Raw genomic sequence first — 14,898 nt, 5'->3', positions numbered from 1 at the left:
ATCTCTGAGTGAAGACAGTAAGCTCTGCTTTCCAGATACAGATGATTAACAGGAAGCTGTGTACCGTCACTGGATTTTTTTTAGCCTTTTTGTAAGACCTTCCTGCCAAAAGGGAATGTATATCCTATTATTAGTACAAGAAACTACTAAGAAAAGTTTTGGCACTATATAAATAATGCTTGGTCCTTTGTAAGGTGAACTATTTTTCCTTCTGGAGATCTTTTCCCCTCTTATTCAAGACTGAAATAAAGATTATGGAAGCAGCTGATTACCTCAAATCTTTCCCTATTTTTTTAATAGGTCGCCCTTAAATTCAATGTATTCAACTCAACTTCTGCTCCGATTAAAAACAAATTCTTTAACCGACTTGTATGGAATGAATCATAGTAATTGTCAACATAGGTTAGCTCATTAAATTGTGCATGATTACTACAAACCAGCTGTACTAACCTACAGTTCTTAGAGGAGTCTTTGTTAATCATCAGGAGCTTGTCTTCCCAAGTAAAAAAGTCATGAGGGTCTGGCCATAAGAGTACATGAAGATTTGTCCAGCTCTTCCTGTCTCCCTTTTGCACAAAGTAATAAATAATGTAAAATAATCAGTATACATTTAAATGTTCCTTTCTGCATCATGCAGCACAACTGCTAATATCCCAACACCTGATTTCTTCTGGAAATTCTCCTGTGAACTAGAAGGCACTTTTTTGTATTTCTTTGTGAAATCTTAAGAAGCTTAAAAGTTTAACTACGTCCCATAAACCATCCAATTCTAAAAAATCCAGCATCTGTCTGACTCCGCCCCTAGAACACACATCCAGCCACCAGGAATATTCCAACATACCTGTAAGTCACAGCACAATGAAAGCCAGTTGGCTCCAATTTTATTAACTTAGGTAACATGGTACCGAATGTGTTGTGAGTCTTCCCTGTCCTTTTGCAGCTGGTGCTTTTGGGAGAGACAGTTAACTTAAATTTTACATTATTTTAAAATGTTTAAGTTATATTTGAGAAATATCGCAATATCATTACTACCTCATTATAAAGGCTTGTAGCTCAAGGTGCACATTTGACTAGATTGTTGGTTGAGGAAAGCAGGAGAAATTGTACTTTAACAAAATTAAATAACAACCTTGCCAAAACACACCCGTTATTTCTCAAATCAAGGAGTATTACGTGGAGCCTGACGCCTGTCAGGCTTATAAATTATTTGGCCGTAAATCCTCCAAGTACAGAAAAATGCTTTTAAAGACCTTCTAAAGAACAGCTTGCCCATAAGCTGTGCTTACTTTTCCTTTGATATGCACCAATTTAGTGCTAGTACAGCTTAGACTCACAGCCTTTTTTTCACAACAGTATCATAGTAACTTGTGAACTTAGATCCACACAACTAGCTAAGCAGAGTATTGCCTCTTGCAAAGTATGGAAAAAATCAGGGAAAAAAAAGAGAATAATGTTTTTATAACAGCACATTTGTTAGAGGTAAGTAATAGGAAGCCTGAACAAAATCACATTTAAAGCAAAGTTAAGCAGCTAAGTTGTAACCCCAAGAGGTAATACTGACCACAAGATAAACCTCTGCGAGGTTTTGTCACACACATGGACCTCCTCAGCACCACATGGATGTGATGACCTGTCCCAGACAGCCCAGGTGTGACTAACCTTGGTGCACGTGGTTGTTGCTACCTTGACAGCAGACGTCAGGTGAAGGGAAAGTAGCTAAGACATCACCACACAAGTTTTGCTGTCCATCACAGTACACCTGTGATAATGATGTTATATTCAAAAGGAGGTTGACTTCTCTGTGGCTGTGTAACCCTCCTGCCCTGCAGCCCCTGCTGAAGGCTCCCCTGCCTGGACACCAAGCATCAGCTCTGATACCGCACAGCTCAGACTGCTGAGAAACAGCCGTGGAAACGTCTGCAGAAAGGTAAAAACTGTAAAATTAAAGCCCCCGTCGAGACAGCGGTTCTCAGTAGCTCCAGAATTCAAGAGGGCAAACGCCAGTTTGAAAAGGTATAAAATCTTAAAGGAAAAAAACAAGGTAGATAGTCTCACCCTTCTCCTCCAGCCTAGCTAGGAAAGACTCTCCAAATGCCTTATCGAGGTGGTGCGTATTTAGCCTAACAGCTTGTTAAACCCAGAATGCCTTTTGTGTGTAGTAACCGACCAATAGTTACTTTGTATTTCTACATTTTACCTATCCTGCCTGCAGAACCTCTTTGTGCCCAGGTAAAGATGCCCAAAGAAGCTGGTTCAAAGAGGGGGACTAACCGTAGGCAGGGTATAAAAGCAAACAAAAAACCCTCACAGAAAACAGACTTCATCGACTGGCGGTGAAGCCTGAACTTTTCAGTAGCTGTGTGCTTGATTTCCACGTGAACACCATCAGCGTGTTTAGGGGAAGTGTCTGCTTTTGATTTCCTGAGATATTTCATGGAAGTCTGCCTGTCATGCTGTTCGTAAAGAGAATGAGCCATCTAGCTTTTTCTCAACACGTACTGGATTGCGTGCAGGCCATAAACCATTCCAAAATATTGTATCTTCTTGTCCATTATGAAGGTGGCATGTGCTTTTGATAACCCTGGCAACGTGGACTTTTATGTAAACCTGGCCTATTAAAAGTTGGTTTAGCACAGTAACTGCAGTGTGACAATACCCTAATGGACTTCTAGCTTAGTACTCCTAAAACAGTCCATAAACAAGGAGGCAGCACAGAGATGGAACAGCTGCTTAACTGTGCAAAATCATTTAAACATCCTTGCACTCTTTCCCTTTGGCATGGAAGACATACATTCCAGTGTATGCCTTTTGCCTTGCTACATAAAGTATTGCCAGCACCCAACTACAACAGACAAATTTATTTTTTCAGCACTAAGAGCTAAATTGCACCGAAGGGAGGAAAATAAACCAAAACATGCTGAGAAGAGAGAAGAGGAAAAACCAAGAAGTGCATTACAAGACATTGGTATTTACTATGAACAGAACTACGTAACATTATGCAACTACTTCAAATAAGCAGATTAACACCAAAGGAAAGTCATTATTTCTTCTCTACAGAATAAAACCTTGAACGAAGCAAGTGATCTGTAAGATCTTTTTATCATCTTCACCACATCTGTAAATGAAATGAAAGGACCTGTTATTTAGCTGAGTGGCACCTTGTTTTCAATTTGAAATGTGCAGCTTCTCGGTGATTTCTCTGAGACCTCTGCAAAGCCCCTGACGATAAAAGACGTTACCTTTGGACTCATCAACATGAGTATAATTTTATCTGGGTGGTCCTCCTGGGCAATGCCAGAGCTGGCAATGCATGCTTGGCATGGATAGTGGTGAGATGCACTCAGTAGGGTCTCTGTATATTTTTAGAGTGTAGCATGCTAAATGAATATTTTTTATTAAAATGTAAAAGAGGTTATGAGGTTATTATTTTCACTGCTTAACAACACGGAAAACAACACAATGCTTACAGTATTTGTTTTGCTATGTTTCTAAAACCTGGCCATCAAAACTGATTTCTGGCAAATTCAAAATATCACACTGGTCCAAATATAATGGCTTTTTCCTTCCATCAATTAAAATTTGAAAGAAATACACTTGTCTTCCATTTGGTTTTAGACTATGTTTCTGATTAAGCTTTTTAGCCCTTCCAGAAAACAAACAAGCTCTAAGTGGCTGGTAGAAAGTGCAGCAATCAAGGTCTTTGATGAACAAGTGAGCTGGAACAGGGAACAGGTTCCACAGCAGAAATTTCAGGACACACTGCAGGAGGCAAAACACCAGAGGGGCCTGTGGCACTCTGCATTCTCCTCTTCAGACAGCTGCGAGACTCCTTAGTATTTGGGACAATTTGGAATTTATTTAAAAGTGAATTGGTACTTATACACCAGAAAAAAATATTGTCATCTCACAGAGGAAGGCTGAAAAAGGGAAAAAGCTGAAAAAGCGAATGCGTTTGTACTTCAGGTTCAGCAAGCTCCAGTTCTGAAAAACAGTGGAGGTAAATCCCACCATCAACATTTGATTCCACTACAGGGGTAATTGCTAGTAAGTGACCATCCTCAATTAAATATGCTTTGGAGTCCTTATTTGAACCAGGTGAGGATACTGGCCTATGTAAAGAAACACTTATTTAAGAGAAAATCTTTAAAAGCACTTAATCAGTACGGTAACGAAAGGGCATCATTAAGCTCACAACTGCTAAGGGATTTAGGGTGTCATTCACTCACAGCTATCAAAGCGTGGCTCACTCCCTCCTCCCTGCTGGCACTAGCAAGTCACCCTTCAGAAAGGCTGGACTTCCCCCCTCCCGCTTTCCTCAGGGGTCTGGTACTCAGCCAGAGCAGCGAGAGCATCTGGAGGGCCACAGCGCTTCACCATCTCTACAGCCGGCACACAAGAACTGCTGCCCATTTTGGCAGCAGCCCTATTAGGCGAGCCTAAGCCGAAGTGCGTTTTCTGCTAGTGGCCGAGCACTTGCAGCTCCTGATATAAAATACTCAAGTGGTGGCAAAGTTGATTAAAACCAGGAATTTATTCTAATGGCTTCTTTCAGGACAACCCTTACTGCCATAATGTATTGTTGCATAGTAAAAATCCATCAAAATCCCTCTTCTGGGTAAGCAAACAGGTTCTGCTAGGATATCTCCCCTTGTAGATTGTCGGCAGCCATGCACTTCAGAGCAAGAAACGGACCGTTATCAGTATCTGTGTCTAAATTCCAACATAGTATACGCCAAAGAGACTCACTCCAAGAATTTCTGCATCAGGGTTTTGTTCCAAGCTACAGTCTGAGCCACAACAAACTCACAGGGCAGGATTTCAAACAGGCCCTTTGCTCCCCTCTCTTGCAGGCAGCCAAGCTATTTGTAAACACTTTCACACATTCTCCTGCCCGGGAGAAATGTAGGCCACAGCTCACCACGAGCAGAATGTGTGGAAACGCTTTTAAAAAGCCCAGCTGCTGGCCTGCTTTTCACAGACAAAGAGTGGAAGTGTCTTTAAATGCCCTCTGCCTTCCACCCTGTAAAATCTCCTTTTTCGCAAAGGGGACTTTGCCCTTTCTGGAGCGAAAATATCCCACGGGCCGTCCCCCCTGCCCCGGCTCCAGCACCACTGCTGTACTGCCCTCGCCAAGGCTCTGGCCAAACCACAGCGCTGGATGAACCCGTCCCCCCCAACAAACAAACAAAGCCACCCCCAGCCGCGTCTGCTTCTACATTCTCAGTATTTCAGGGTATTTTTAAATATCAACACCATCCATAATTATTTGATTGTTAAGTAAAAAAGCTGGAGATGGAAAAGAGTTAGATTTGTTTTCATACAAGTAGTCAATCCAAATTAATTCCAACTAGGTGAATAAACAATACTCTGCTACGGCTACAGCAGAAATTTCTAAGAAATGCGGGATTTAAAATTGGCATTAAAGGTATGTAAAGTAAAAATGAACAAACTACAGATAAAGAATATTTCCTTGAAAAATGCTCAGATTTTAATCCATGATTAAAATCCATGTTTTTCACAGATTTCAAACATGAATGCCACTTAACATGGAAAAAATGAGAATTTATTTTAAATTTCAAGGTTGCCTACCTGGGACTAAGATGCTGAAGGAACTGAACCTTCTTTCTCATTCGATCTCAGTTTTGCTTTACATTCTTTGCAAGTATGATGACAATGCCTACGGTATTGAAAGCAGATAAAACGGTCAAGAATTTTGCTGGATTTCTTTTAGTACCACCATATAGCATGCTGGCAAATGTTCTTTAAGAAGTAATCTCCTGCCTACGTTCTCCAATTGTTGTAACTGCTTTATGGGACATAAACTGCAGAAGATGAAATCTAAATAGCTCAACCAATAAAACGTCATTAATTATTATTCTTAATGACCATTTCCAGCAATCACCAAAATAGAACAGAATTTTCTAAGAAGGAAAAGACAGTTCTTACCATTGTACCTATTAATGATGAGCAAACGGAGTTAGGAGCAAGGCATATAATACAAGAGAGTGACAAAGGGCCACTTTGTGTAACACCAAGTGAGGAAAGTAATAGCTTTGTTATTTGTGGGGGAAGAACAGAAACAGAGAGACGTGAACAATGAAGACGCTTCCCATTATCAGTCAGGCATTTTCATGGGTGTAAAAGCTCACACTGGTCTGGAGGAAAGATGTGGAAAGACAGAGGAGAATGATTTTGTGGGAAGGATTTTTGGAAATGCATCTTGCACGTGAAAGGTGCATATGAGAAGCCATACTGGAAATGAAAAGCAGTGCTGGCAGGAGGAGCTTGGAAAGAAGTCAGAGTGTGATTTGACAGGAAAAAGTACTTTATATGAAGTTTAGAAAACAATGACTAAAACATGGAGGTGACAGGAGGCAACGACTGAGATCTATCATATGGTTAGAGTTGCAAGGTGGAAAAAGTCCCCTTGCGGTTTGTGCTCTTCCTGGCTTGGCATAACAGTACAAGGTTGGGCAAAGCCACAGAGGGGGAGGCTGGAATGTGGGTTGAGACTGAAATCGTTGTTAAAATATGAGGATAGTGTAAAAAAAATCTGTAGTACATTTGGCTGGATGTATGGTACAATGGAGGACTGAAAGGGCCGAGCGATAACATAGAAGATTGTGAGACACTTAGAAGCACAATACCAGATGAAAAGAGAACTAGTAACTATTGTTCCATTAGAAGCACAATACTAGATGAAAAGAGAACTAGTAACGATTGTTCCATCACACTTAAAAGTATGACAATTTTATTTAAAGAATGGATTTCCTAATGACAGATATTACACTGAGTTTAATTTGCACTTTCTGAGGAATATTTAGTAGTTTCTAATACTGTCATATATAGCCTAAGAATATGAGTAGTAACTCATGACCTGATCACAAAATTTAAATTCATAGTTTTGCTGCGTGTTATTTTTACTATTGTAAAGACAATTTTGACCTAGGATTAATGTTTTAAATAAGCACAAACCTTTTTTGTTGTGGACCAAAAGGTACAATACCAATTTTCTGGAACTTTTTTTTGCATTCTCCTACGTATGACATCTTTCCAATGGCAAAACCTAAGACACCAGCAACTATAAAGACAGATAACAAAATATTGTTAATACAAGAGCCTAAATCAAGAGTCTGCAATTGGCTCCATTTTAATCGTATGACAAATCGTATGTAGTGTGTCTTCTCAAAACATGTCACAAACACACGTGAAGTTATACAGGATTACAGGGATGATTTCAATAACTACTGAAAACCAGCCACATATTGTGAGACATAGCAACTGATCGAAAACAATGCAGGAAAAAGTTACTGTATTCACCTGGAAGTATAAGATTTCAGATTTGGAGGAGCAGATTATGGAGAAAGCCCACAGTGAAATTAAATCACAGTGCCAGCACTAATTTCTCTTGCCCTTGTATGTGCACCATGTTATTTCTGATGATTGCACTTTTAACACTTATCTTCTCAGGGGTTTTAAGAAGCTTGACCATCAGCCTGCCACACCATCACACTGAGGCTTTCACTCATTATAGAGCCAGAAAAAAAATATTACTTCAACATTGTCCATTTTCTCTTGAACTTCTTCTGAAGAGGGAATCAACTTAAATCCTTGCAATTTAAGAGCCACATTTCTGTACAGTGTATGTGGTATCTTTATCAACATGGTCATGAACTAGACAGTTAAGACAAATCAAATGAACATATGAAGAGGAAGATACTAATTTATATATACTGTGATGGGCCCTTGATATCATAAACTATGTGATTTGCTAAGTATGGCTGATCAATGAGGCTGACATTATTTATAAAACAAAGGTGAGACTGGAGTTTTTACCAGTTGGAGAGAATATATTAAATAAACATAAGCTGCTACCGAAAATATTTATGTTAAAAGAACCTTATTTCATACATTTATTTTTAAACACAGCAGAATTCTGATTTCCTAAAGCCCCGCAGTACATCCGATAAATTCCAAAAACAGAAAGAAAGAAGTTCAGAGACACGCATCTAAGGTCTGCAGATTGCCTGTAAATAACCCTTCTTTTCCTTTCAGAATAGGGTACAACTTACTTGCCATCTTAGGTAATGCACCAAATCTTGGGCTTGCTGAGAAAACGCCTAAAATAAAAGGGAATAATCAGAAAGCTTATGCACTTGAGGAACTCACCAGCACTCAAAACCAAGACAGTATTTTTTCTACAAGCTTTTGCATTTCTGAAGGTGAAGACTGTACAAAAAAACTTAAAAGTCCATTAACTCATGGCACTTTCTATTCCACTAGTTCTTAGTGAATCTGGTTTTGGGCAGTCCTAAGTCATAGAAGGAGAAAAGCCTGGACTTTGCAGGATGCAGTTCAGGCGGGGGCTCCGAGTGTAAATCCACATGAAAGCAGCACGGCTGCCACTGGTGACACCTGTGGCATGGCAGGAGGAGGAGACGGTGGCTTATGTTTCAGCACAATCCAACCTTGCAAATTTAATAGTGAACTGAAATATCTTAAGAGTCGAGCTCCTCGTGCTGCGAGAAGCAGGCCCAAACTATTCTTCAGTATTTTTCTGTGGCTATTGATTAAACTCCTGTTAAACTGTACCACTGGTATCTAGCCTGCTCCTCTGGAGATGAGAGATCGAACATTTTGGCGTCTAACAGGAGAATATAGCGTGCTGAACGAGAAAACCAAAATGTTATCTTTAGCCAAAATGTGCCTTCCCAGAGTTAACACCAGCAGGCGGAACCAGCACCCTGAGAGCGTGTGTCTCTGGCAGAGGAGCGCTACGCTGCAGAAGAAGGCTCCGCACAGCGAGATGAGCGTGGTGAAGAGAACACTGTTTGCACCGTTACATGCATTCAGTGTGAATGAGGGTCAGAAGCCCCAGCTTCTTCCAGAGCCCGTGTGCTGGGCAGTCACCAGAGCAGAGAGTTCAGACAGAGCAGCATTCCGTCTACGCTAAGGGCAAGGGCCTTCGCCCACTGGCATCTATGCAATTTTACATTAGAGAGGGAGGAAGAAAATTGTTGTTTGTTTCTAAACAGCCTCCCCCTCTTCCAATGGTTGACTCACAGTAATGATTATTTAATATGGGCATTTGTTATTTCACAGATGATAAGAAATGTCCAAATGCAATGGAGAGAAACTGAGAAGAGTACCCAGTGCCAGGGGGTGGGATGTGAGCTACTGAGACCCGCCGCAGTGCCCTTCCTACCACTGCTCACCCTTTTCCAAATGAGAAATCCTTTGCCGTCCCTCACACACGCTCCTGTGCTCCTTCCCTCCTCATCTGCCTACAAGCTCCTATGTCAAAGATGCAACAGGGAACCCACATCAGCCTCTTGAGGTATAGCACAGCTTTTAGGTTTTTTACTATAGTCCTCCTGATCACCTTAGTAGAAAAAAAAAAAAAAAAAATGAGGAAGAAATGTGGTAACAGCCGCTGGAACAAAACAGGGGGCTTGCAACCACACACAGTGAGAAAAGGCTGAGCCATTTCCACCTCCTCCATTTGCTGTCTCCCACCACGCACTTCTCACAGCCCCAGGATTCTTTTCTGCTTCTTACTTCAGGTCCCGTAATTTCTCTCTTCTCCTACCTGCCCTTGCTGTAACTGGCTGCTGATGCAGGCTGAAGGACTGTCTGATTTGCTCCTGTGGGACACTCCCATGTTAGCCGTCTTCAGGGTGGGTCCCTTGCACTCTTTACCCAAAACACTACCCTCAACCTCATTATTACAGACCCCTAGAAGGGAAACTACACATTGCAAGGTGCAATGTGGAGAACCAGGCTCATCCACCACATAAACAGAATACAATTGTCTTTTGTATTAGCCTGCAGATTGCAAGACATGTCTATGAAAAGCTCTCTGTCCCCTCACTTCGGCAGTGTTCCTTGTCTCTTTGCACCAAAGCTGCATTCATATTGAGACGTGGTCACTGTAAAAACATTGCCAGCTTTTTTTCAAATAAACCAACAGTTAGAGCTACAGTACCTGATGCTGATGCCCCTGCTCAGGTTGTAGGGTGCTCTGCTTTACAAGCAGCCCCAGTGAAGACTCTACTGGAAGACATGTGACCGTGGTGACAGAATCCAGTCAGCCACCACTCTTTAAATTCATGAATTCTCTTTTCAGTTCATGTTCTTTTAAAAGAACGACTGTGGCAAGGGATACATAAGGATCAAATCATTATAACAATGAAAGTGATGAGTGAGAGAAATATTGATCTTGAAAAACACCCGGCTTTAGGGAAACTTGCATTTCAGTAGTAATCCCAGAGTCTCAACTTCATCATTTAGGACCATCCTGTATTTTTTTTATTTTTACCTTTTGAGACTAGCCCCTGGGTGACAAGCATGCTCCCAAGAGACAGAGGAAGAGCTGTAAAAATAAAAAGTAGCGCCTGGTATTAGCCAGAATTTTTTACCTATTTGTTAAATACATTACTCTTTTTTATGTTAAATGTTTTATATGTTTATAATGTTGAATGCATTACTCATCTTCTAAACATTAACTTTGCATGCTGTCTTAATCACCTATTCCATCTGCTCATTCAGATTATTATCTCTTCAGAGTGAGGATGTGCTCACACAGCGACAGACATCAGACGTGCTGTAGCATCTGGAGCTAATGAATTATATATATTTATTAAACAATAGCTTCCATCATCTGAAAATCTCCTCTCATACTGCAACACTAATACTGACAGCAGCTCCAATTAAATGCTGAAACCCTTTTCAACCTTCTCCTTTCAGAAAATGTCTAATTTTGAAACAGATTGATGTGGTGGACTTAAAAGGCACTAAAACACTGAGTAAGTAATCTTTTAGATGTCCTAACAGCTAAAGAATTTCACAAACCCAAGACATATAGCCATGCCTGCCTTTCATTGAAAGGCAAGAATAAGTATGTCATAAATTAAACAATACTAAGGTTGTTTTAATAATGGACTTCCAGACTAGAACTAGAACTAGAAGACTAGATTGTTAAATTAAGTTCATATTAAGGAAGAGCTTAATTCAGCCACCTTTACCTACAATGATTATGCAAATAATTCAATTAACCCTATAATAACGTTTTGCTCAACTTAAAATAAGGTGACAGAGTTAACCCACAATAATATTCCAACAAAACCCAATGTATTACAACAAACGGCATGGCATTTTGCAGCCAGTTTTGCATAATCACATCAAGAAGTCATTCTCAGTGTGATACGAACAAGTTTGGATCACTTACCTCTGTACCAGAAACTTTCCTTTTTGCATTCTTCATGGATCCTTGCAACTTCTCCAGCATTGTTAATTTGTGAGATTGGACAATAGAACATTGGCTGAAAGGATAAACCTGGGTTAGCTTATTCAATTTAATCTCAGAGAAAGAAAAAAATCAATTAAAGAAGAGAAATTATTTAAAAACAAATAAAATACAATGCAAAAAAACCACAACCAAACAAGCAAAATTCCTTCTTCTGTTGTTAGCAGTGTGATGAAATACTTGATACCCCAATAGAGAAAGAACTACAAAGGTTTTCAGTTAAAACTACTCATCTTGTTGGTCTGTACTTTCCTAAAACAGCTCAGCTGCTGCTTACCCCAAAAGTATATAGCTTTATTTCTGTCAGCCATTTCATTCTCATGAGCTACATCAGCTTTCTGCAAAAGAAATGTCAGGAAATAAAGGCAGAGTGGTAGTTTCTAAAAATGAAGTTCTGCCCCATACAGAAGCCAAGTTAAATTCATTAAGGGCAGATTTTGCAAGTATTCAGAAGAAGGTCACCATAAACTCTGTCAGATTCCCCCAAGTACCCTAACTTTCTCTCTAAGCAGTTTAAATATATTCATGACATTAACTGAACTCAACCATACTGGCTTCACCTTCATAATAATTAGCTTGCAGACAGGCTTCTTTTAGGCTACTGGTAGCTCTTTTTCTTTTTTCCATTTTGATGGTGAGAAAAAAGGGATAGCATTCTGCTATCCAGGGTATTGACATGATTATAAATAGATTATTTTTCTTTCCTTAAGAGACAACTGTTACCAGTGTTAGCACTTGTGGTCTCATTATTGGACATCTGAAATATACAGGTGTGCTGGTTTTGGCTGGGAAAGAGTTTATTTTCCTCATAGTAGCTGTTACGGTGCTGCGTTTCGGATTTGTGACCAAACCAGTGTTGATGACACAGGGATGTTTCAGTTATTGCTGAATTGTGTTTGCACCACGTCAAGGCCGCCCCTATTTCTCAGGCTGTCCGGCCAGCATGGAGCCTGGGGGTGCATGAGAAGTTCGGAGGGGACACAACTGGGACAGCTGACTCCAAGTTACCCAAGGGGTACCCCACACCATGTGATGTTGTGCTCAGCAATAAAACCCAGGGGAAAGGAAGAATCATCATTAAGTTAAAATTAATTGAAATGTTCCCATTTTTCTGTAAAAACATAACACCTAAAAACATACTTATTCTTGAAAGCAAAACCAGAATTCATAGAGCAAGCAGTGCCTTGGGAAAAAAAACCCACATTAGTCTATTACAGGATTCTATCTCATTTTATGCCCGACTGATCCATGATTTTGTAACTGTAATAATGAAATACATTTATTGGCTGCAACCACAGATTTCACATTTTAGCTAATTAATATCTCCATCCTTCTTCAAGCACTGCGCCCACTAAAGTGAATGGCGGTGCTGCTTGGGTAAACCGTAGAGAACTGACTCCACTCCAGGCCCTGGAGAACCGCTCCAAACTGGTTTCACAGCAAGGTCAGAGCAAATACAATAAAATCCAAACAAGCTGAGCGAAAGATAAGGAAATTAGTGTCAGGGCTCTAAGTGCACCGACAGGCTTTGCAACTGTTCTGCCCTCATACACACCCTCCCAGAGGTTTAGTTGCCTGGGCTCAAAGTCAGCTCTAGCATGGCACAGTTGTGTAACACTGAATTATTAGCAGATTGCTGTGAAAACAGCAAAGCTGGGAGAAAGCAGCAAGAAGCTTTGCCCAGCGTCTCTGTGCCTGGGCTCAGGAGCTGTATTTAAGCTCAGGCCCTCACCTTAGCTGTGTGGTAGGTATGCCTGCACCTGGCCTCTTACCATGATGATCCCTACTGTGCCTTGCTAACTTGACGTCCTGGCTGACCATCAAACTGGCCTTATTCCTATGGACTCACCCGGCAATCACTGTACTGGCTGTTAGCTTAGCCTGGTTAACGTCACTGCATCTGCTCCGCTCCTCTTTTTGGGTTACCGTGGGACTGCTCTCCTTGTCCCTGAGGTCACAACCCCTGCCTGCCTGGCTGTCACTCATGGCTCCTGGGTCACCTTTCCTTGCAGATCAGCCCACTTAATGCTGCTCTCTGGCAGTGACTGGAGGCAACAAGGCCATACCACATTTAAATTCCTTGCGGTTAATTACATGCTTATATCATAAAATGCTAACATCTGCACCCCTGTGGGTAGCAGAGGAGAATGCTCAGCTGCTGTAGAGCTGGAGGGCAGGTTCTTGTGCAGTACTGCTCCCCTCTCCCCTTCTGAATATACACACGTGCACATGCACAGCTTGACAGGGACAGGTTATACTGGACTAGTACTCGGACACTATGGCTCTGCCAGTTCATAACTAGTTTAACCAGCATAGCATAAATCAGAGCCCACTGTCTTAAAACTCAAAAGCTCCTAGCCCTCTGAGTTTAGTGAATCAGACAGAATAACACATAGCCCTTTCTTCTCTTCATTTATATGGTTAACTTAACAGATACCTGTTTCTCTCTTCAGTAAGTGTGACCAATGTAAAATCACAGTTATTCACTAGCAGTAGCATCAAAAAAAGAGGGAGGAAAACCAGCTTACCCATCCATTTTGCTTTAGTGGAGGTGTCTGACTTTCCTGTTGGGTTGTTTCGGAAGACATTGTCTCTTCCCTTGTATTCTGCTGCTGATCTTGGTCAGCAGAAATTGCATTTCAAGCCCGGCTACCTCTCTTTCACCTAGGGACAAAGGTAAATGCCAAAGTATCATATTGATACTGTAAGTTCAGTGATAGCATCTGCTCAGCTAATGATACGCAGTTTATAGCACAGTGTATCACTTATTAGCAATACAGAGTTGTGTGTGGCCTAATTCAAACAGAGAAGTCAGTATGTACCATTAGATGCTGGATCGTGACCTAGCACAGCACTCTCAATCATAAAGAAATGAGAACAAATATGAGTCAAGTCATCCAAAACCTTTCTAATTTTTATTGTACTGCAGGTCAAAAACTTGGCTTCTTGAGCATGCTGTCCAGAATCACTGTGCTACTTACTGTCCTCATTGCTGTCATCTGAAGTTTTGACTCCACAGGACCCACAGTACAAGCCTACCACAAACCACATCTGTGTTTCCAATAAACACAATCCAGTTACAAACATTCTTAAAAAACCAAAACCAAAACAAGCAAAACCCAAACAAATCTGCTATAAGAATAAATAGATTCCAAAGAGTTTTAGAGTTGCAGTCTTCCATGCCTGAGAATTGTATTGCTAGGGAAAAGCAAGAAGGCATCCCGTTTCTTTCTGGAGTAATTCAAATATCTAAACTGTGTTTTTTACTTAGCACTTTGCTGCATGGTCTGGCACTTTATTTATCAACATACAGGGCACTGCAGCTTTTAAAAAGGTACCTTCTGAGAATGGTGGCACCGAGCAAGACTACCGTGACTGTGAAGGACAGAGTTAAACAGGAAACATATGCAACAATTTAACAACCTGAATGCTTTTCTGCATTCATTATATTACTATATAAACAACTTCCTGCACTTATTTTGGCATCAGTTACACAGCTATAAAGTTCAAGCAAAGTCTGCTTCATCCACACTAGATATTCAGACAGCAATGCTTTTTTAAATGATGGAATAGAAGCAATACAACCTCCTCTA

General features: G+C 40.7%; 1 protein-coding gene across 1 annotated transcript; it reads right to left on the bottom strand.

Annotated features, from left to right (window-relative positions):
- Nucleotides 1–3,048: 3,048 nt before the first annotated feature.
- On the bottom strand, nucleotides 3,049–13,959 carry OCIAD2 (OCIA domain containing 2). The gene is made up of 7 exons (XM_065634788.1): nucleotides 13,834–13,959; nucleotides 11,228–11,321; nucleotides 10,319–10,372; nucleotides 8,073–8,120; nucleotides 6,976–7,081; nucleotides 5,590–5,677; nucleotides 3,049–3,115 (listed from the first exon to the last, which is right to left on the bottom strand). Exons 1-6 carry the CDS (start codon nucleotides 13,891–13,893, stop codon nucleotides 5,596–5,598), a joined length of 444 nt encoding a protein of 147 aa, XP_065490860.1. The 5' UTR covers nucleotides 13,894–13,959; the 3' UTR covers nucleotides 3,049–3,115; nucleotides 5,590–5,595.
- Nucleotides 13,960–14,898: the final 939 nt, after the last annotated feature.

The sequence above is a fragment of the Caloenas nicobarica genome, chromosome 4, assembly GCF_036013445.1.
Source record: "Caloenas nicobarica isolate bCalNic1 chromosome 4, bCalNic1.hap1, whole genome shotgun sequence".
Taxonomy (NCBI): domain Eukaryota; kingdom Metazoa; phylum Chordata; class Aves; order Columbiformes; family Columbidae; genus Caloenas; species Caloenas nicobarica.
This window is presented reverse-complemented; position numbering and strand designations above follow the sequence as displayed.

Bases quoted from the DNA above. Each gene is read 5' to 3' on its own strand.
- OCIAD2 (XM_065634788.1), bottom strand. From the start codon at position 13,893: ATGTCTTCCGAAACAACCCAACAGGAAAGTCAGACACCTCCACTAAAG. The intron at 11,322-13,833 runs GTAAGCTGGTTT...TTATCCTTTCAG, and splicing joins CACTAAAGCAAAATGGATGG to CCAATGTTCTATTGTCCAAT. The intron at 5,678-6,975 runs GTTTGTGCTTAT...TCAATACCGTAG, and splicing joins TTTGGTCCACAACAAAAAAG to GCATTGTCATCATACTTGCA.